The sequence below is a fragment of the Pyrgilauda ruficollis genome, unplaced genomic scaffold (genome assembly GCF_017590135.1).
Source record: "Pyrgilauda ruficollis isolate IOZ18807 unplaced genomic scaffold, ASM1759013v1 scaffold77, whole genome shotgun sequence".
Lineage (NCBI taxonomy): Eukaryota > Metazoa > Chordata > Aves > Passeriformes > Passeridae > Pyrgilauda > Pyrgilauda ruficollis.
This window is the reverse complement of record NW_024529599.1, coordinates 1,049,115-1,070,900: the sequence shown is the minus strand read 5'-3', so window position 1 is coordinate 1,070,900 and position 21,786 is coordinate 1,049,115. Positions and strand designations below refer to the sequence as shown.

Here is a 21,786-nt window from a genome sequence, read left to right as displayed (position 1 = left end):
CTGGCAGCACACAGCAGACTGCAGGGCTTTAGTGCAGGCAATAATTCAGAGTTATCCCCGTGCAGATCCATAACCCGGCAGTCATTACACGCAGAGCTGCCGCCTGCATGCACGGCTCGTGGTTTTTTTCCCAGCGATTACTGCAGCAGAGGATTTTGTAGGACAGTGCCGCAGTGGAGCGCGGGAGCGAGGCAGGGGCTGGGTGATGGTACGGCTTCGAGGGCAGGGTCCCTCCCAGATCTGCCCGGCTGCACATCCCAGCACAAGTAAAGCCAGGAGAAACCCCAGCAGGGCTGACCCGGAGTGGGAATCCAGAGAAAATGCAACGTTTAAACCCAAAATTCATGTGCTGCCTGGCTGTGGGATTTGGGATGGCACAGAGAGAGGGTCCTGCCTCGTTGTGCTGAGAGGGAAACTGAGTCACGGCAGAGCACAGCAGTTAATGTTACAACAGGAGGGTGTACAGCCCACCCACAGCAGAAAGCTGCACATTCCCAGCACAAACTGGGAAGCAGCAGCCCCTCTCCTCCTGGGCTGGCTCTGCTCTGTGCAGCCCTGCCGTGGCCATGCCTGGGCAGGGGGTGACCCTTCCCTGGTGCCAGCCGAGGGCTCCGCAGCCTGGGGAGGTGCTGGGAGCCCCCTCTGCCTGCAGGGGTGACCCCCCAGGCTCCCAGCGGGGAGTCAGGGCAGCACATCTGGAGGAGCATCTCAGCACGGAGAGGTGACAGCGAATCCTGCCCCAAAAAGGGCTCATTCTGAAGAACTCACAGTCCTGCTGACTTCTCCAAGTGTCACCAGCACTACTCTGTCACAGCTTTGGGTGCCAAGGGCCCATGAGCTGCATTCCCGTGGGTTTGCCAGGCAGGCACTACCCCAGGCCAGCTGCTCCCAGCTGGAAGCCGTGCTGTGCACATGGGTGGCTTTGGCAAGCAGGAGGCTCTGAGAGCTCGCCAGGGCTGCGTGCACAGGCAGGTGGGTCTGGGATCCCTGCATCTGCAACTGCTCCTCTCACACTCCACCTGCCTCAAGGCTGGTTTCGCTCCAAGAAGACAAAGCTAACAAAATCCTGCTGGGAAAGCAGGACCCCCCACACCCATCGCTGAACCCCAGTGGTGGGATCCCCCGAATGTCCTGGGAGGATTCCAGCCACAGACTGGCATTGCTGGGCTTCACCTTCATGGGACCAGCAGGACTTTGCAGAAGCCCCACAGAGGCCATCACTGCTGGGCTAACCAACTGCAGATGCAGCTCCGAGTTTCCATTTCTCCTCCTCCTCATTCCCTCTCCCCTGGCCAGCTGGTCACCACCACCACATCCAAACTTCCAGTGGCTCTTCCCAGATCAACCTGTTTTCACACCATGCATTTACAAAGTCTCTCCTTTATTTGTTTGGGGTTTAAATGCCAATTTTCCTTTTTTAATCAAAACACTTCAAGGCACGAATCGCACAAGTCCCACTCAGATCCCTAAACGTGGTGTGGGGAGAGCACACCAGGGGAGAGTTCATCCTTGCAGGCTGAGACTGGAGCTCAAATCATCAGGATTTTAACCATTAACAAAAAAATCCCAAGCCCCTCCCACTCCAAACGGGAGCTGCCCTGAATCCCACAGCCTGTACATGGGAGGGGCATGGGGATGAAGAGGATGGGTCCCTGCTCCTGCCCCTGCATCTGCTGAGGGTCCTATCCCCAGGGGAAACTGCCCAGATGGGAGAGCAGCACCGGGAGAGCCAAGGCAGGGGGTTAAGGGGGATCCCCGGAGGGGGCAGCAGGGTCCCCAGGAAGGAGGAGAGCTGGGAGAGCTTTGCTGAAGGAAGAGAGGAGCCCTGCTAAGGGAACGAGGGGTAAGCCAGGCTGGGGGAGCCAAGGCAGGGGGTTAAAGTGCAGCCCCCATGGGAGTGGCCCCCCCAACAGGGGTGTCCAGAGACAGGCGGAGCCCCCCTCTCTGTGACCCCCCAACAGTGAACCCCCCTCTGCATGAACCTCCCTGACCCCCTCAATAACCCCTGAACAGCTCCCCTCAATGAACGCCCCCCAAACCGAACCCCTCTCAATGAGCCCCTCCTCAATGAACCTCCTCAATGAACGTGACGTCACCAACGCCTCACGATAAAACCCCCGCACAGCCAATCAGCGGCCGGTTCTCCCTCTCTCCCTCCCGCCTGGCCCCGCCTCCGCCACCCCCAGCCAATCGCGACGCCGCCTGCAGCCAAAACACAGGCGGTGGCCAATGGGGAGGCGCCGGGGCAGCTGGAAGGTTCGAAGCCGGCGGTGGGCGGGGCGCGGGGCGCGGCGGCGGCCAATCATCGCGCGGGGGCGGGGCCGGCGGCGCCCCCCGGTCCCCCCGGTGAAGCGGCCCCCGGAGCTGTCAGCTCCCTGCCAGCCATATTGCTGGGCGCCCGCAGGAACACGCAGCCGGAGAATGTAAACACGAGCTAAAATGTCTGCCAGGAAATAGTTTGTCTCGGCGAGCATCGCGCTGCAACTTGGACTCCCCGGGCCGGGGGGCCACGTCTGGACCCCCCCTTTTCCCCCCACGCCACTTGACCTTGGCCGAGGGCACATCCCCTTGGCCGAAGGGAGGAAGTTGTTCCCCTCCGGGTGTTTTGTTTTGTGTTTCTCTGGGGGTTTTCTTTCTTGTTTTCCCTCTCTCCCCCTCCGCCATCCTCCAGTGTTGAGGGAACTGGACGGTGCCGGCGTGGGGGAAGGAGCGGGTCGGGGATAAGGCGAATTTCCCCCCTTTTCTCGTTCCGTCGGGAATCGCCAGCCAGCCCGGCATTGCCGGCAGCAAGCGCTGGGCTTTCCTCGGAGAAAGTCGCTTTGTCAGCCAGCTCCCACTAAAACCCCTTTTATTGCAATTCCTGCCCAGCCCGCACGTTTCCGAGCTGCCCCGGGCGGGCTGCAGGAGCTCCTGGTGGAAAAGCCGCGTTCCCGGAGGGAGAGGGGCCGGGGGAGCAGCAGGGAGCAGACCCAGGCCCTGCTGTTCCCACCCCAGAGCCTCATCGGGGCAATTCCTGCCGGCGGGATGCAGAGCAGGGCTGGTGAACCCCATCCCCGCACAGGGACCCCCCCCCAACCAAAACAGGCACCCCATTCCCCCCGCCCAGAACCGAGCCACCCGCTTCTCCCCCTCCTCAACAACGTGTGCTCCACGTGGTGTCAAAGCACCTTTTACCTTCTCTCCAGATACTCCTGTTTTGGGGAATTTATTTGGTGTTTCCCTCCCCCTCCCCAGCATCCGGATTTGTGCAGTTTGAAATGCCCCACAGGGCTCGGGGCAGGCGTGAGATGAAGAGTTTGGGGCTGGCAGTTTCTATTTCTTTTTCAGGCGTCAGGGAACAAAGCTGTGAGTGCGGCTGTGGTTTGATGGGCGGGGGCTTGTCCCCGTCACCTCCACCCCGTGGGGAGCCCCCCACACTCCCCAAGCCCCCACAGATTCCAGGCTGTGGGGCCAGGGCTTGCCAGAGCTGTTTGGGGTGTCGGTGACTGACCCTCTGACAGCTCTTCCCAAGATGTGTTGGAGGAGGAAGGCAATAATTACATGGAAATTCTTATTTTTTAATTAATATTTCAAATTGATCTGGCAAACATCAGCCCAGAAGCTCAGAGCTGTGTCCAGCATCATTCCAGGACTCGTTGTGGTGGGGGTGGGTTTTTTTTTCAAAATAGAAGGTTTTGGGGGTTTGTTGATTCGTTGGGGCTTTTTTTTTTTCCAACAAGTATCTTTTCAAATACTGCCAAATGTATAGGTTAATTTAAAAAGCAGAGGCTGGGTTAGCACCACTTGAAGCTGAGCTCTGAAATGAGTTCTGTGGAGGAATACCCCTGGTTAACTATAAACATGTTCAGTGCCAGCCAGGCACTGAATTGCATTTTTGGGGTGTCCCAGCTCCACAGGCTGATGAGAACCAGCTGCTGCTTCCCTCAGGCTGGGGGAGCACCCTGAATTCAGGGGTCTGGGCCCCCCAGCAAGGGTTTGCTCCTTTGATCCCAGCATCACTCAGGGTGGCCAGGATGGGGATGAGGAGGAACCTCTAAGAGGGATTTAGGCCTGTGCTGAGGAGCAGCAGGGGCTGCTGAGCACCAGCCAGGGGCAAATCCTGGGATAAGGCCCAGGAAGGGGGAGATGAAGCAGCTATTCCCCACCAGAAACATCTCACTCCCCCATTGTTAAAGGCAGCAGACACTGTCCAAGCCCCTTAACTCTGCTTGAAGTCCCCACAAACATCTGTCAGGAGTTGTGGCTCCAGGAGGGCAGCAGGGATTTGGGATGGATTTAAGCAGAGGGATGAAGTCTCCCTGTGCATGCACCCCTCCATATCCAGGCATCCCCCTGCCTGTGTGTGCATCCTCATGGGATTTGCATACACACCCTTGTCCCCCTTTTAGCCCCTCCCCAGTTCTCAGTTCAGCCAGTTCTTTGCTGATTTGGGGTCCCTGTGCCAGCCTCGGAGCGGGGCTGGGTCCTCCCTAGTGGATTTTTCCTCTGCTGGAAAAAGGGACGGATCCATCACTGTCCGCGTGCTAAATTTAGCTGGGTACCAAGAAGGCAGGGCCTGTACCAGGAACTGGGGGGGCCCTGCTTGCCTTTTGCTCTCTCTGCCATAATGGGGTGTGAAGGGGAACAGGGTGAGGAACCTGGGGAAAGGGGCCAGGGAGGACCCCAGCACCCTCCCTGCCCTCCATGCTGGACCCCTTTGCATCAGCCCTGTTTGTGCTGCTCCCCAAACTCTCCTCGTCCGTGGGCTTTGAGCATCTGGGATGGTCCAAAATGTCCTTCCCAGACTGGCTGGATCCTCTCCCCAGGTGCCCCACACCTTTGGGGGGGCCACACATACCCCTGGGTGTGGATGTGGGGAGGTACCAGGTGTGGGATACAGGACAGATCCCCAGGCATGGGTCTGGCTATTGTGGGTGGGTTGGGACCCCCAAAACCCTCCCTACCCTCCATGCTGGACCCCTTTGCGTCAGCCCTGTTTGTGCTGCTCCCCAAACCCTCCTCATCCGTGGGCTTTGAGCATCTAGGATGGTCCAAAATGTCCTTCCCAGACTGGCTGGATCCTCTCCCCGGGCGCCCCGCACCTTTGGGGGAGCCACACATACCCCTGGGTGTGGATGTGGGGAGGTGGGATGCAGGCAGGATCCCCAGCCGTGGGTCTGGCTGTCGTGGGTGGGTTGGGACCCCCAAAACACCCCCGTGGCTGAGCTGACAGCCCCGTTCTGCTGTGCCCTGCAGATGTGCACCCCCAGCAACACGCCGGCCACGCCGCCCAACTTCCCGGACGCGCTGGCCATGTTCTCCAAGCTGCGCACCTCGGAGAGCCTGCAGAGCAGCAACAGCCCCATCACCTCCATGGCCTGCTCCCCCCCGGGCAGCTTCAGCCCCTTCTGGGCCTCCTCGCCCCCCAGCCACCAGCCCGCCTGGCTGCCCCCGTCCTCGCCCACCACCCACGGCCTCCACCACCACCTGCACCACCCGCAGCCCTCCTGGCCGCCCACCCCCCCGGCCCCTGCCCCCCCACAGAAAGCCGTGGCCACCATGGATGGGCAGAGATAAGGCTGGGGCTGGCGGAGGGTTGGGGGGGTCAGGGGGGGCCGGGCCGGGGCGTTGGGAGCAGGGGCTCTCGCCGAGAAACGCACTGGAAGAATTTTCTAGGTTTTATTATTATTTTTAAGGGCGGGGGGGAGCACGTGCTGCCAGGGAGGGCACTGACCCATGAGAGCCTCTGGCTGCTCTCTACTCCCTTCCCCTTTTTTAAAAAAAATATATAACTATAATATATAAATATATCTAATGTATATAAATCCAGAGAGAAGGAGCAGCAGCGTGGAGGCAGCTGCTGGGTGTCTGGGGGGTTTTCCCTGTGGCTCTATCCCCACCCAGCATCTCTACATCAGGGCAGGAGAGGGAAGGGGAGGACATGAATAACAAAAATAAATGGATGGAGGTGGCTGTTGGCACCCCAGACCATAGCCACAGGGACATGGAGCCACTGGACACCCTCCCCAGCTCTGGCTCCCTGGGCCCTTGTTGCAGTGCCCAGAGCAAAAGCAGCTCTCTGGCTCCCGAAATTCAGCCCGGCTTCTTGCACAGACCCCCCCTGGACTTGCCCCCAACCCTGTCCTCCCTCCCTCAGCACCCCCAGGGCCTGGGGGTTTATCAAAGTGATGTCCCCCTGTCCCTGTGACCGCCCTACGTGGTGCTTCCCCAGGCAGGGGGGAGCTGGGGGTTTTTTAGTTTTCAAATCAATGTTGCTTAAAAAAAACAAACAAAAAAACAAACCAAAAAAAAAAAAAAAAAGATAAAAAAGACCCAGCAAAAAAACAGGTTGAAGGTTTTTTATTAATTTAAAAAATAATAAAAATTAAAAAAAAAAAATCACTTTTTTAACACCAGCTGTCCCTGCCTTTTCTCTCTGCTGGGAGGGTGTCCCTGGCAGGGCACTGAAAATGGGGGTGACTCCTCTGTGAGGCAGTGTCATCAGTGGGGACTGAGTCTGTGCTCTGCCTCCACAAGCCACCTCTGCTGTCCCCAGAGAAGGGGGATCAGAGGGAAGGGAAGACCCAGGGCCATGGGGGTGCTGTGCCAGCACAGCGAGGAGCCCCCATGTGCCAGGGGGTGCAGCTGGCACCCCTGTCTGACCCCTCACAAAATCTCACAGCTTGCAAGAGCCCCCCCAGCTCCATCACCCACCCAGGGATGAGCCCCCCAGGCCTCAGCACTGTGGGGACACTGGGGGAGGGGATGGTGTCCTGAGTGTCCCCCTCTGCAGAAGGGCCACCAGCCAGAGGACATGGGAGCTCACCAGGCCTGTGGCCACTGTGTTCACACACCAATTTGGGTAAAACCCCAAAAATGGGAGCACGGCAGCTCTGGCAATGTCAGGAATGACAGGGAGGCTCAAGGCACAGTGCAAAGCTTCCTGCAGGGATGGGGAGGTCCCTAGGATGGCACAAACTCCAAGGAGAAAAGGCAAAAAAATCCAGCTGGGGTTACTTTACCTGCTCCAAACGTCACCCAGGGCTGGGGGTGTTGTGGCTGGGGGTGTTTATAGGGTGCACCTGGATCCTGGGGGCAGCCAAAGGGGCAGGAGGATGAGGTGACCCCAGCTGGGCCATGTCCTGCAAATGCAATCAGTCCCAAAGGTGTTTGCTTTTCAGCCCCTCAACCCCAGCCAGGAGTGCAGGATGGTTCTTTGTTGGCTCTGCCCTGGTGCCCAGGGGTTTGCCCAGAGTGTTCCCAGTTATCCTGCAGGATGTGGCACTGGGGACATGCCAGATCCAGCTGTGTCCACCTCAGTACCCCCAAAGAAGGTTTTCAGCAGCTGGTTTTTCCCTGAAAAACCAAACCCAGCAGGTAGAACATTCCAGGGGGAACTCCCCGTGCCTGTGGAGTACAGTGGAGCTGACAGGGATGGAGGCTGTCCCTGTGGGGGGACATCCACCGGGAGGGCAGGGCAGCCCCCAGGGGATGTCCCCCATAAGCTCTGGGGCCCCCCGAGGTTCCAGTGGGGTTCCCCTCAGGCTTTCTCACCCGAGAGGTGTGTCCCCCCCAGGAAGTGTCACTGCCCCTGTAGAGGGGACATCCCCAGTCCCCTGCGCACACAGCCACGTGTCCCCAGCTGTGACACCCCTCGGTGTCCCCGTGCTGCTCCAGGGGTCGGGGTTTCCCTGCCCGGTTCCTCAGCAGGCACTGGGGCTTCCTCCCATGCACGGGGAGGGTGGCACGGGGAGGGTGGCACGGGGATGGTGGCACGGGGAGGGTGACACGGGGAGGGTGGCAGGGGGATGGTGGCACGGGGATGGTGGCAGGGGGGGCTGGGAGAAGCAGCCCAAGCCCTGGGGTGACACCAGGGGAGGGAGGGGCCGTGTCCCTCTGCTTTTGGCTGGAGCTGGGAGCAGAGGGGTTCGTGCCTTCGGTCGGTGGCAGCGCTGCGGGAGGGACGAGGGGTGGCGGGGGGGGTTTCTTCACTCAGGGTGAGGAAGGCACCTCCATGCTCACCTCCAAGCCATGCTCATCCCGGGATAAGTGGCAGCAAACCAGCGGCTCGGGCTGCGATTTGCTTTTGGCATCAAACTGTGCTCTGCTGCTGCCCTTCCCGCTGAGGTCCCCATTTCCCTCTTCTCCAGCAGCAAAAGAGCTCCTCCTCCTCCTCCTCCTCCTCCTCCTCCTCCTCCTGCTTTCCCCGTTTGGGGGTCCCCTGGCAGGGCACGACTGGGGCTCGGGAGGGCCAGGGAGTGCACGACACCAGGGGGCTGACACAGCCGGGCTTTCACAGGGGCTGCTTTCAGGACAGGGGATGCTGCCGGCCCCTCCTTGTGCACGAAGGACAGATCCTGCTCAGGGGGCACAGGCTGGTGGTCGCCCTTTATTTCTGCAGGCTGGCGTTGCTTGCTCAGTCCCTCCCCGGGGAAGTCCGGCCCCGGTACAAGACTCCATCCTTGCCCATCAGGTCGTACGTGCCGGGCTGGGAAGGAGGGGATGGTCTGGCTCTGCCACACCGGGCTGCATCCAGCATCCCCAAGCCTGCCTCCCCACCCAGCTCCTCCTGGGGACACTGAGGCACAGATGCTCCCCCAGACGCTCAGCATCACTCTCCCAGCCTCATCCCCACCGTCCCCATCCCTACCATGTTGGGGTCTGGAAGGAGGGGCTCCATGGGCTGCATGGGGCTGGCGCTGGTGTGTTTGCCGCCGGAGTACATCGGTGATCTGCGGTAATAGCCCTCGGCTGCCTGCTCCCTGTGGGACAGGGCACAGGAGTGCTCAGTGCCCGGTGCCCTGGCACCCTGTGCTTCAACCTGCTATGCCAGGGAGGGGTGCAGGGGGTGCTCCCCCTCCTCCAGCTGCTGCAGGACACCCCTGCCCACCCAGCCCTGCAGGATCTGCCCTTTCCCCACAGCCCCAAGAGCTGCCCATGGCCGTGACAGGTCCTGGTGCCCATTGCAGGGGACACCAGGAGGCAGGAGCAGGCCTGCCCCAGCTCCAGGGCTTGATTTTGGGAACTCCTTTCACAGGTGGCACCAAATCCCCACCAAGCCTGAGCTGAGGCTGACACCAAACACAACTCATCCCATGTGGCTTCAGGGCTTGGCAGGACAGCACAGGGGGCTGTAAAACCCCTCTGACCTGGGCCAAGCCCAGCTGACCCTCTGCAGCTCCTCACTGCCTGGGCACCTCCAGCCCCTTCCACCCCAGCCAGGAGAGAGCTCTGCTTGCTGGGAAAGGGCTCCCCAGGGGCCAGGGGGGGTCCCCAGGTCCCTACCTGGGCTCCTGCCTGCGCAGATGGGGCAGGCGCATGGAGAGGCCGGGGGAAGCCGGTGGCGTGGACGGGATGAAGTCAGAGCGTCTGGGAGGGTGACAGGGGCCCCGGGTGGGTGACAGGGCCAGACGAGCCAGCCCTGACACTGCAGGGCACTGCCAGCACCCCTCTGCCCCTGTCCCACCCCCGATGCACCGATGCTGGTGCCACTCACTGGCCAGGCAACTTCACAAGCGGTTCACAAGGTGAGTACTCGGAAGAGGGCACCCTCAGGAGCGTCCTAAAGCAGGGAGAAAAGAGCTGGGCAGGCTCCTGGGGGCACAGCCCTGACTGTGCAGGCAGAGCCAAGAGCTGCGCCAGGCACCGCAGGGAGCTCCAGCATTTTCAGGGGAATCGGGGGGTGCTGAGCCTGGGTTCTCCACCACCACCACAGCACAGTCCAATGCACTGGCTGGTTACAAAATAAAGGGGCTGTGATGGGGGAAATGGGCTATTTGTGGAGTCCCACCTGGACAAAGCTCCAGCTCATACTGGATAATGGTGAATCCACAGAGGGAAACTCCCAAAACCCACTGCTATGGGAATGTCTCCCAGGGGCAACCCAGTCCCATGGGAACTGGGGCAGCTGGCAAGGTCAAAGGAGGGGGTTCCTGTACCCCTTACTGGGGTGGGATGCTCCCAGCCTGGGACACGCTCACCTCGGTCCCACTGGTGCCCCCAAAATAGGCTGGCTGCTCGTGGCTGCCCAGGACACGCAGGGATGGGAGGTGGAGGGCTCAGGCTCCCAGAGCTGCCATCCCCACCAGCCTCACACCTTATCCTTGCTGGGTCAGCACCCAGGACCCCCCTGTGCCCTGCCAGGTCGCGACCTGGCTCTGGCACTGCGTGTCCCAGCCCTGCCAGGGGACAAGCCACTGTCCCCCACACTTGTCACAAAAGCCTTTGCACCTACAGTCCAGCTTCAGCTGGGTATGGCTCCATCCTGACGCCGCCTCCTCCATGTTCCTCCTTGGATGCTGGGAGCCTACTGCCACTGGGAGGAAATCATCATCAGCATCCCCACGGTTCCATCAGTGGATAATGGATCCAACGCCAGGGCACCACATGGGCCCAGCCAGAGGGAACAGGGCCAGTTCTGTCCCCAAAGCCATTACTGTCCCTGTGACACTCACCTGCTAGGCCCAGCCGTGCTGTCAGCTGGGATCCAGAGGTTCTGGGATCCTGGGTGGCCTCGTACTGACTGCACCCGCTGCACTGGGACAGGGGTGCCAGGGGCTCTTGGATGCATTTCTGAGGTGGTAAAACTGCCATCCAAATCCTTTTTCTGAACATGGGGAGCAGCCCGAGCAAGCAGAGCAGTGTTTCAGCCCCAGCTCTCGCCTCCAGAGCTCCACCCCTTTCCCTCAAGGAAGCCCCCTGTGCCACTGTGAGCTTGGTCTTAAACCAGACCTTGGTCTCAGGACAGCAAGATGGGGTGCAGACCCCAAAGGAGGGGGTGTCTCAGGGGGAGCACCCACGGGGTTGGGAAGAGCTCCTACCTTGGAGATGCTCATCTTGGTCTCTTCTTCCTTGATCTCTCCCATGTTGGTCACCTCAGGGGGAATATCCAGGGAGCTGGGAAGAGCCTCTACCTCAGAGATGTCTATCTCGGTCTCTTCATTCTTGATCTGTTCCATGTCATCCTGTCCCATGTCATCCTGTCCCATGTCATCCTGTCCCATGTCACTCCATTCTCTGTCACTCCATCTCACATTCCTCCCCATGCCCTTCTGTCCCATGTCATTCTGTCCTAGGTCATCCTGTCCCACGCCATTCTGTCCTCTGTTGCTCCACCGCCCACTCCTTCCCATGTCCTTCTGTTCCGTGTCATTCTGTCCCGTGTCACCCCACTGCATATTTCGTCTCGTGTCCTTCTGCCCCATACCCCATCCCATGCCCCTCCGTCCCATGCCACTCCGTCCCCCGTTCTGTCCCATGTCATTTTCCCCAGTGGAGACTGTGTCGCTGCTCGCATTCTCCTCCTTCCCCTTGCCCTGTGTCTTGCCATTGGAGGACAGAGGGCTGGCAGGCTGGTTCTCCCCATGCCTCGGTGTCTTGGGCTTTTCCACGAGGGTAACTGGAAGAAGAAACCAGAAGGAGCTGCCCAGGGTCAGGGGAGCCAGGGGGAGCATGGCAGGGGGACAAGCCAGCAGTGCAGGCCCCCTGCCCGGCCCGCTGTGCCCTCACCCCCTCCGGCTCCCCACCCAGCTGTGCCCAGAGGTACTTTCGTTGCCGATGACAATCAGCCCTTGGTCATCCTCCTCTAGGAGCTGGGGGCCAGACTTCTTGTCTCGGGAGCTGGGTCCACCCATCATGTTCTTCATGGCAGACTGGGAAGGAGAGGATGGGCTGGCTACCACACTGGGCTGCATTCAGGATCCCCAAGCCAGCCTCCCAACCCAGCTCTTCCTGGGGAAACTGAGGCACAGATACCCCCTGGATGCTCAGCATCAGCCTCCCAGCCTTGGTTCCCTTTCAGTGTTTCCTCTTGAGGCTAAACAGCCCCAGCACCCTCAGTCTTTCCCCAGGACAGAGATGGCCCAGTCCCCAGACCATCTTTGAGGCCCTCCACAGGACCCGCTCCAGGACCCGTGTCTCATCCCGGGGAGCCCAGAGCTGGACACTGCTCCAGGGGAGGCCTGGCCAGGGCTGAGCAGAGGGGCAGCATCCCCCCCAGAGCTGCTGGAAATGCTCTCCTAACGGGGACACCAGTGCCCTTCTCGTGCCCTCGGGCACAGCGCTGCTCATGGACAGCTCCTTGTCCACCAGGAGCCCCAGCTCCTTCCCCACAGCGCTGCTTTTCCAGCGGGGCAGTCCCGGCCTGTGCTGGTGCCTGGGCTGTTCCTCGCAGGTGAAGGACCCTGCACCTGCCTGTGCTGAACTTCAAAATGTCCCTCCCCAGCCAGTTTATCCCTTTGGGCACCTCCACGATCATGGTTTTCGCAGCCAACCCAGGGGATCAGCAAACACCCAACTGATGCCATCTAATACAATAGCAAGGCATTCTTGCCTCTAGCAACGGGACTTGTGACATCCCTCTGCTGTCCCCCAGCCCTAGCCACCACTCCAGAGAGACCTGGAGGGCAGGGAGCCCTGGTCCTGCCTGATGCTGAGCAAGGAGGGGCTGTGGTGCGATGTCAATGCAGCCTGGCCATACCCAGGGAGGTACCAGCTCCTGAACATGGCCCTTTCCTGAGCAGAAAACAAGCTGGGAGCACATGTTAGGCCAGCTGAGGAGCTGCCCTGGCTCAGCCTGTGCCAGGTCCTTCTCCTGGTGGGATGCACAGGGAAGAGGAGTCCTGAGCAACCTCAGCAGAGGCGCTGGGGTGCAGGGGGCTGCGATCCCGCTCCACCTGCCAGACCTTGACCTCCTCTTCCTCCTCCTTCTCCTGCTTTCCTGCCCACCAGGAAGTCCTCCAGCATGTCCCAGCACACCATGTTTCTCACCTCCTCTGGGGCTGGGGAGAGCATTAGCCACTTTTCCAGATTTTATTTTGGGAAGGAAGGCATCAGAGACATCTGTGTAACTGGGGACAGGATGGGATCCAGAGGAGTGTTGACCCCCTCCCCCCCGCCCCCCAGAACATCTGGGGACCATGTCCTGATATGAGGGTCCCCTACCCTGGAGCAGACCCTGGGTATGCTCAAGGACATACCATGAGAGACTCCAACAGCTGGTTACGGAGTTCATCCATCATTTTCTGGAATTCTTCCTGGAGTAGGGTGAGGACAGGGACAGGAGTCAGAACACAGGAGCAGGATTTAAAAGGGATGTTTGCAAATTCACTTGGACATCAGACAGAGGGGTCCTGGACAGGGCTATGCCAAGTGGCTGTGGCTGTATTTCACAGGTGGACCTTTGTCTCCTCACCCTCCCTGGACACAGGTTACTTTTTTTTGATGGCTGTTTAGCTCACAAATGCCTCAGCAGCCCTGTCTGAGGGAGGCAGTGACCTCAACCACTGGCCTGACCTGTGGGCAGTGGTGCCCTTCTGCCCTCCCTGGGGCAGTGCTGGCAGAAGGAAAGTGGGGGGCTCCAGGTGGGTTGGGATGAGCACCCACGTTCTCTCTTCCCTTCCCTCTCGTCCCTCCTGGTGCCCTTCACGCTGGGAGCCTGCAAGGGCTGCAGGGCAGGGGCAGCTCAAGGGGGCACCAGTAGCAGCTCACCATGTTAAAATTCTGTAGCATGTACTGCATGTCCTCTGCCATGTGGGACTGCTGCAACTTCACCTCGTTGACCTCCTCACGCAGCTCCTGGCAAAGAGCCCGCACCTAGGAGAGGGGGATGGTGGGGTGAGCCCCAGGGCAGGGTCCCTGGGACCCAGGTCCTTTGCAGCCACCACGGTCTGCACAGAGCCAGGGGCAGTGCTTGGCCCTCAGCACATCCTCAGCAGCAGCTCCCCAGGAGCATGAGGGGGTTGAGATTCCAGAGGAAGGGGTGGCTTGGGGGGAGCACCTGGGGCTGGGAAGAGCCTCTACCTCGGCGAGTTCTTTTTCATTGGCTTCCACTCTCTCCTTTAACTCCTTAAGGAAAGCGAAAGGGCTTTCCTCGGCCCCCTCCAGCGGTTCCCCATTCTCCTGGACAAGAAGATCACGCAGACCCAGGTGCAAAAGCATCCCATTCAGGAGGTTGTGCAGTTGCTCAAAGTCGATGGCTCCAGCTCTTGATGACCCGAGGGCAGCATCCAGCATCTGGCCCAGAGTGAGCGTTGCCATGGCTGCTGGTCTGTCCAAAAGCACAGAACTGCCAGGAACAGGAGCCTCTTGTGCTATTGCTCTGGAGAGGAGCAGGCAGGGTGGTAGGCAGTGGTAGGAGGTGTTAAAAGGAGGAGAAGGAAGAGGAAGAGGTGCACAGCCAACAGGTTCCTTCCTCTTCAGTCTCCTCCTTGCTCCGGAGCCTGTGCCACCTGTGTCCCTCTTTGCAGTGTCCCCCTGCCCTGGCAAAGAGCGCCCATTGTTGCACAGCAATGACTCAGCCCTGTGTGGAATGTCCCCATTGTCCCCTGCTGCCGCTGATGTCCTGGTTCCAGCAACCAGCAGGACCTGCAAGGGACCATGTGCCACAGCACCTCCAGCCTTTACCACTTTCAGCCCCAAAATGACTCCAAGGACAGCTCACATTGGGCAGGAGGTGCCCCAGGAGCCGCTCGCAGGGTGAGTTGAGCCTGCCCAGGAGAGCTGTGCCCTGTGGAGGGGTGATCCGTGTTGTCACACAGCCTGGAGCATTCCAGAACACTCCAGGAGGAGACCAGCCCCAGAGAGGAAGCACCTCCAGTCATTCCTTTTTGGGGTCTCAAAAGGATGAGAGTTTCCCTTCCCTTAGATGTGGGAAGGGTGGAAAGCTGCTGCTGACTCCACCAATACACAGATTTTCAGCACCTCACTCCAAAGCAAAGAGCCATACAAGCAGGGAAAAGCAGATAAACACAAGCAATTTAAACTTCTAAGGAGAGGGAGAAAGGAAGGAGGAAAGGAAGGAAAACAAAGTTTAAATTGTTGCTGCCATGGACTGTTAAGAAATCTCTGTTTCCACATGTATTCAGGGAAATTTAACTCACGAGCTGTCCGTTGGGGTAGTTGTGTAATCCACGGGCTTTTCATCAGGGAAGTTTAATTTGTGGGCTGCTCAAAAAAGTTGCCACGTGTTGTTCAGAGAATTTTAATCCACACACTGTTGAAATAAACTTAATCTGTGGGCTGTTCCTCAGGGAAATTTAATCCACATGTTGTCCGGGGAAATTTAATCCACAGGCTGTTCAGGAGTGTTTAAATTGTTGCCGCCAGTCTGTACAACCTATCACAAGGTTTAAATCCTTGCTGCCAAAAACCTCCAACTTTCTAATTGACTGTTTGGTGCTGTTTTGCCTTAATACAGTTCCAGGACATCCTGAAGGTCCAGGACCATCCTCTCATGGTACATGCTGCCAAAGCCAGGTCATGACCTGCCCTCCTGGCAGGGCACAGGGGGTCCAGAGTGCTCACCAAGCAAGGATAAGGTGTGAGGCTGGTTGGGATGGCAGCTGTGGGAGCCTGAGCCCTCCACCTCCCATCCCTGTGTGTCCTGGGCAGCCATGAGCAGCTGCTCTTTCAGAGGGGCTCCATCCTGGAGCTGCCCACTCCTCTGCCTCCCCTCTTACTGTCTTCGGACGACGGTAACCCAGGACATCACCAGCACCCCCACAGTTCCATCACTGGCTAAATGGGTCTGATGCCAGGGCATCATACGGCTCCTGGCTATGACAGCCAGAGGGAACAGGGCCAGAGCTGTCCCCAAGGCCATCGCTGTCCCCATGGCACTCAGCTGAGTCCCAGCCACAGTTGGACAGAGGCTCTGTGCTGCTGGGTGGCCTCGTGCTGGCTGCACCCACAGGATGGAGGTGTGGGTGCTGGGGGATCCTGGATGAACACCCCAGGGTGCAGGGCATGGGCTTGCCTTTGTTGCATTTCAAAAGGTTCCTCCCCAGCCAAGGGTTTCAGGCACCAAGGAGGGGCTGTGCTGGGATGGAGGGGCTGTGGTGGATGGAGGGGCTGTGCTGGGATCCAGTGCAGCCTGGCCCAGGCTCCTGCTGTTTCTCCCATCACCCTGAGCACAGCCCTTTTCTGAGCAGAAAACAGAGAGCACACTGGAGCTGCCCTGGCTCTGCCTGTGCCAGGCTGTGCCTCCTGGTGGGATGTGCAGGGAACAGGAGCAGACCTTGGGGCACGCAGTGGCTGGAGGTACAGGGGGCTGCAGTCCTGCTCCACTGGCAGACCTTGGCCTCCTCTTCCTCCTTCTGCTTTGCTGCCCACCAGGAGATCCTTCAGCACGTCCCAGCACGCTGTGCTGCCACCTCCTCTGGGGCTGGAGAGAGGCTGGCAGGAGTGTAGGGGGCTCCAGGTGGGTTGGGATGAGCCCCCACATTCCACTCTTTGGACACCCTTCCCTCTCTTCCTTCCTAGTGCCCTTCACACTGGGAGCCTCCAAAGGCTGCAGAGCAGCAGAGCAGCCAGTGAGGGGCAGCTCCAGGAGGCACCAGTGGCAGCTCACCAAGTGAAGGGATTCCTGGATGCTCCAGATGTTCTCTGCCATGTGCTCTGCCTTCAAGTAATTGATCTCCTTGTGGGAGATCATCTCCTGGCAGAGAGCCCTGACCTTGGACAGGTGAATGGCAGGGTGAGCCCCAGGGCAGGGTCCCTGGGTCCTTTGCCCCCTCCATGGTCTGCACAGAGCCAGGGGCAGCACAGGGCCTGGCCAGGATGGCACAGGGCACTCTGGGCAGGGCTTAGCCTCCTGCACATCCTCAGCAGCCAAGAAGGGGCAGCAACTCCCCAAAAGCATGAGGGATGCAGACCCCAAAGGAGGGGGTGGCTCAGGGGGAGCACCCAGAGGGGCTGGGAAGAGCTTCTGCCTTAGTGATGTCTCTTTCACTGGCTTCCACTTTCTTCCTTCTCTTCTCCATGTCTGAGGGGCTGGAAACTACAGGGGCCTCTCACAATTCCCTGCCGTGGTTCCCTGCTCTCCTGGGCAGGCAGATCCCACAGGCCCAGGTGTCCAAGCATCCCACCTTGGAGGTGGTGGCAGGAGACAGACAAGATGGGCACAGCCAGCAAGCTCCTTCCTCTTCACTCTCCTCCTCATTCTGGAGCCTGCATGTGTCCCTGCCTACAGCTGCATCCAAGACAATTCACTGCAGCAGCAGCTAGAAGAGAAAGCTATGGAGGTACCCTGACCACTGCAATGTAAAAGGTAATCAAGGATAATGCAAACAAATTTCAATGAGAATTTCAACCTTGGTGGCATCCAGTTAACTTCACTTCTGACCCTACCAACAGCAAAGCCACAGCTTTTGCTTTAACAATACACAGTGCTTTGGTAAACCCCATATATCCAATCACTGCACTGGGGTTAAATCACCATGGAATTATTTCCAACACGACACAGAGCTCGGGCCAACAAAATGGAAACAAATGGCAAGCTGTCACTGTTGATGTGTGTGTTGTACAGGAACAACAGGGATTTATTTGTGAAAGTAACACCAATACTAATGCCCAAGACATTTGTCTTGGCAGTGAACAAAATGCTTGTCATTTTGAAATACTGGTCCTGCTGAAATGCTTCTAACTGTACTTATATACATTGGGAAGAGTAAGAAGTATTTGTGATTCCACAGAGACCACAACACTATAGAAATAGCCAAATATTTGGGTTTGTAGTTTTCTCCAAAATCGGAGGATGTGACTTCAACTATTCAGTTCTGTCACAACCCATGAATTGCTACAATCTACCTACACATCCCAGCAAGATCTCCTGCTCACCCCCACTGGAATGAACCTTGCACTGGTGGAAAAATTACTGCAGCACAAAGAGCTGTGCTCACTGCTGGAAGGTGGCTGAAGCAATGGACACAGAGCTCTAATCACTATTCATCAAATACAGAATAGATACATCGTGTGATGAGAAATGGAGACCATCACTGGTGGGGTGGTGTTTGGGTGGTCACCCACTGCAACAGGAATTCCAGATTTAACATTGCATCCTGTTGTAATTTTGCTGATTTCTGTCATTTTATGCTTAATGTCCTGTAGTGTTTTGTATGCTGGAGTGTTTATATTAGCTAGACAGGTAGCACTGTCCCACAGATGTCCTTGCATACATAATATTGTTCCCTCACATTCAACATAATATTGTTCCCTCAGTCTTAAAAATCACAGTATTTAGTTAACCTGATCAAAAATTTCTCACAATTTTTAAGTTGTACATAATAAATATCTGCTCATAGGCACAGAGGCAAGAGGTGACAACATGGCCACTCTTGTTTTTAGTCACAGGGTGGATTCTGGTGGTGCCTTCCCCCAGCTCCTGAGCTGCACTATGATTTCAGAAATGTTTGTTAGGCCTTGGCCTTGAGAACAGCACCTTGGCTGAGCAACTCTCAATCTTATCAGAAACACTGTCTGCTCCCAGGAACTTGTGCTGTCTAACAAACTCCTGATTCTTACAAACAGCCTTGGAAAACTATTTTTCTTGCCTGAATAACAACCAGAGCGGAACAACATTTTTGTTATTGAACTTTCAAAGAAGCTGCTGACCTGAATTGTGGCCAGGATGGAAAGGAATTACAACCATTCCTTGAGGCTCAACTCTTTGCCTGTTGAGAAGATGCAAAGACATCTGATGTATTTCCAGGAGCTTGAGGGGAATTCTTCAGAGGTTCCTTGTACAGGCTCCTTCAGGTCTGTGTGTGAGTGGGAATGAACAACAGCAAATCTACTATGGACACTGCTCTCCTATATTCTTAAGTACTTTAGATTTTAAGTAAATGCTATATGAACTTGTTAAATTGTTTAACTTCAGCATAAGCAATAACTTAACAGCTTATGCTGTTAAACCTTTGGGCCTAAACTGTTGGTCAAATCTGGGGCTCAGTTTTGCAGTCGGGTCTACTCTGAATCTTGTTTCCATTTTATCCTTGCCCTTTCCTACCCTTCCCCCCTCCCCAGCCTCAATGTAGATAATTTTTGCATTGATTTTTGGTTTAGATTGACTGGTTTTAGATTTCAGTTTGCTTTTACCATATAGTGAGTAGTAGAGTGAACCCTGCCAACAACTCTGTGGAACTTTCACTTCTATACTAAACCTGCTTTTGCTGATACCTTTGCTGGTGATTCTTTAAGCAACCATAAAACACCCACTCATGACAATGGCCCAGGGCACACAGGCACAACCCTCTGCTCAGTGGTGCTGTGATTCTATGGTTCCTACCCAAATACAGCCCAGCAAAAGCAAGCCTGAATGGGGCAGCAACCCTCAACGAGCCCCAGCGTTGCTCCTGGCAGGTCTGCCAAGCACTTTGAAGGGGAGAGAATAACAATACTGCTCCCACTTTTAACACTGCCTTCCAGGATGAAGAACACTGTCCAGCACTGGCTCAGAATAAAGGGGGGCCAGACATCTGCAAGGATTCCACAGCTCCAGATCATCTGTTCAATACTTGCAGTCAGGCATTATGTTACCCCTCCAGGCCAAGGAGCCAGGCTGTGGTCACAGTACAGCTGAGTTTTGAGTTTTGTTTGTGGTACTTTGAAAGTGCAGGAAAACCCATCAACAGCTTTGATACCTCATTGAGTTCTGCACATCCCTCATGGAATTTGGCATGGAGGTTTAATCCATGCTGGATACTGAAGGTGCTCCAAGCACTCCATGCCAAGGTCCATTTGCTTGCCTGGTATTCAAGGCTTGTCCTGCTCAGCCACTGCTGGCCTCTTGGCACACTTTATATGTTAGAGTGGAATAGAAGAGTGTAGAATAAGGATAACCAAAACTAAACAACTAAATAGTTCCTGTGCTGTTGAAGCAACTGCTTCCAGCAGCTTTTATTTATTCCTCACATCAGCAGACTAGTGGTGTAGGTTTTCCTGGAGTGTGTTTGTCTCATCAAGGGAAAGATCAGTTCGAGGGTTTATCCTTACATCATCCTGGAGACAAAGCCTGCCACATGCATCTTGTGCTGCTTCCGCAAGTGTCCCCTCCACCCAAAAATTAGTATCACTCAAGAAAGGAGTGATCAGCCAGTCCTACTTCCCCATGGAAGAAGGCTGCAAGCTGCCAAGTGAGCCTTGTTACAGCAACAGCCCCACTGAACAGACACAGCAGCTCTTCATAGGGCACAGGATTCACAGGAAGCACCAAAACTGAAAAATCTTACACTCTTTATTGCAGGTTCAGTGTTAGTGTTTTGGAGAGCACAGCTGCATTAGAAGCAGATATTGTTCCAACTTCCCTTCCCCACAAGACTCTGCCACAAACTCAGCCCCAGGCAACTCCAAAAATCACGCCTAGTTTTGCAGTGCAGGCAAGTGTTCCAGAGAGGACCGAGACCCTCACGTGATTCGTCACTGAAGAGCAAAAATGATCCAAAGCTCGCAAAATGAAAAGGCCAACACATTAACTAGCATTCCCTGCTCTGCTGGGACACACGTGAGCCTGTTCCCAGCTCCCTGACCCAGGGATGGGAGCAGCCCTGCCAATGGGGTGCCCTAAGCTGTCCTTTCGGGATGTTCCGCTAACTTAGTTTTGATGAAAGTCCCTGCTCTGCTGTGCAGGAGAGGAGAGGCCACCGAGCTGGCACGGAGCTGCTGTTGGCTCAGCTCTGCCAGCAGCACAGCCTGAACATTCCCTTCTGTGCTCTGGGGTGAGACACAGGCAGAAACAACCCCAGAGGCTGCTCTCGCTGCCCACACAGCAATGAGCAGTCCCTGTTCCCTTCTCACAAGCTGACAGCTATGTCTGTTTAGCTTTTCTTTCTGCCCCTACAGGGCAAGAGAAAACACACTAAAAAAAAAAAAAATCATTAAAGGAACTTAAAAATTCAACACCACCTCATTTCTCCATCTCTCTCAATTAAGGTGTAATTCCCCCCACTGCCAGTGGCCCCTTCTATTGACTTGTAAAGTGCTGGTCAGGTTGATTTTTTCTGTTAGATCTCACGGCTCAAGACCCTGAAAACCTCAACACTCCTACAAAAATAAACAGCTGTGTTATGCCTATGTTTTATGGTATTGCCTTTCCATGCAGATTTCCTTCTCTTGTGGAATCCAGGAGAGGGGCAGGCTCAGGTCTAGTCATCGACAGTGATGTTGCGGAAGAGGTAAGCCATGGACTCGCCGTTGTGGATTCGCCGGATGGCCTCCGAGAGGATCAAACTGATATCCACAGTCTTTATCTTGGGGCACTGCAGCTTCTGCACCTCGTGAGGAACAGTGTTGGTCACTACCACCTAGGGAGGGCCAGAAAGGAAAGGAAGTTGTGCTGCTGGAACGTTCACCCTCCCTGAGCAGGCAGCCTGAGGGGTGTGTGCTGCTGTTTCACAGCTCAGGGGGAGAACTCCCTGCACATTAGGAAAAAAAGACTAAAATAAATGGTCTCCCCTCTGTGACAGTCTGCTGAGGGGACCAGCATAGCCAGCACTCTCCAGCAGGCTGATGGGCCCACTCAGATCACAGGATCTATTATTGAGTTTGAAATCCTGTCCTCTTCATGTACCAGCAGCCCCTGACCAGCTGGGGGAGAGGGGCTGCACAGTGAGATCCACACAGCCCCAGCTGCAGGGAGGGAAGTGTCCAGGCAGGGATGACTAATATTTTTGTTAGGGAGAAAAGAGAGTATGGAAGCAGATCTGATCTGAGCAAGTATTAATCACAGACACTTTTATTTTTGTGTTCCAGTGAAGAACCAGCTAACTGAAAGCACCTGATTAAATGAGTAATTCCAGACATAAGCTACATGCCTTGGAAAGGACATCAATTTGTGAGATTTGGTGCCAGCCCCCACTCTGCATTCTGGAGAGCAGACTCACCTCATCAATGGAGGATTCCTCTATGAGACGGGGGGCATCTGCTGACAGGAGCCCATGAGTAGCCATCACAAAAATCTTGTAGGCTCCACGCTCTTTCAGGATCTCTGCAGCAGCTACAAAGCTTTCCACGTCATCAATGATGTCATCCTGA

General features: G+C 56.5%; 3 protein-coding genes and 2 long non-coding RNA genes across 10 annotated transcripts in view; 1 reads left to right on the top strand and 4 right to left on the bottom strand.

The window, feature by feature from the left end:
* Positions 1-3,695: 3,695 nt before the first annotated feature.
* Positions 3,696-6,281, top strand: UBALD2 (UBA like domain containing 2). Its single transcript, XM_041486630.1, has one exon. The coding sequence runs from the start codon at positions 5,026-5,028 to the stop codon at positions 5,554-5,556; it is 531 nt and encodes a 176-aa protein (XP_041342564.1). The 5' UTR covers positions 3,696-5,025; the 3' UTR covers positions 5,557-6,281.
* A 1,836-nt stretch (positions 6,282-8,117) lies between these two features.
* On the bottom strand, positions 8,118-9,806 carry LOC121363865. The gene is made up of 3 exons (XR_005956794.1): positions 9,476-9,806; positions 9,265-9,348; positions 8,118-8,741 (listed from the first exon to the last, which is right to left on the bottom strand). It is a non-coding gene; the product is annotated as an uncharacterized LOC121363865 (long non-coding RNA).
* Positions 9,807-10,209: 403 nt separating this feature from the next.
* LOC121363808 lies at positions 10,210-11,432 on the bottom strand. The gene is made up of 3 exons (XM_041486494.1): positions 10,800-11,432; positions 10,434-10,585; positions 10,210-10,294 (listed from the first exon to the last, which is right to left on the bottom strand). Exons 1-3 carry the CDS (start codon positions 11,430-11,432, stop codon positions 10,210-10,212), a joined length of 870 nt encoding a protein of 289 aa, XP_041342428.1.
* A 71-nt stretch (positions 11,433-11,503) lies between these two features.
* LOC121363917 lies at positions 11,504-13,665 on the bottom strand. Its single transcript, XR_005956801.1, has 3 exons — positions 13,468-13,665; positions 12,957-13,013; positions 11,504-11,630 (listed from the first exon to the last, which is right to left on the bottom strand). It is a non-coding gene; the product is annotated as an uncharacterized LOC121363917 (long non-coding RNA).
* Positions 13,666-19,614: 5,949 nt separating this feature from the next.
* PRPSAP1 (phosphoribosyl pyrophosphate synthetase associated protein 1) overlaps positions 19,615-21,786 on the bottom strand; it is a 28,064-nt gene continuing 25,892 nt past the window's right edge. For all 6 annotated transcript variants that reach the window (XM_041486691.1, XM_041486690.1, XM_041486689.1 and 3 more), the window contains 2 exons: positions 21,636-21,782; positions 19,615-21,056 (listed from right to left, as the gene is read on the bottom strand). In XM_041486691.1, the coding sequence (XP_041342625.1) occupies positions 20,898-21,056; positions 21,636-21,782 (306 nt within the window). In that variant the 3' untranslated portion in view covers positions 19,615-20,897. The remainder of the gene's footprint in view (positions 21,057-21,635; positions 21,783-21,786) is intronic.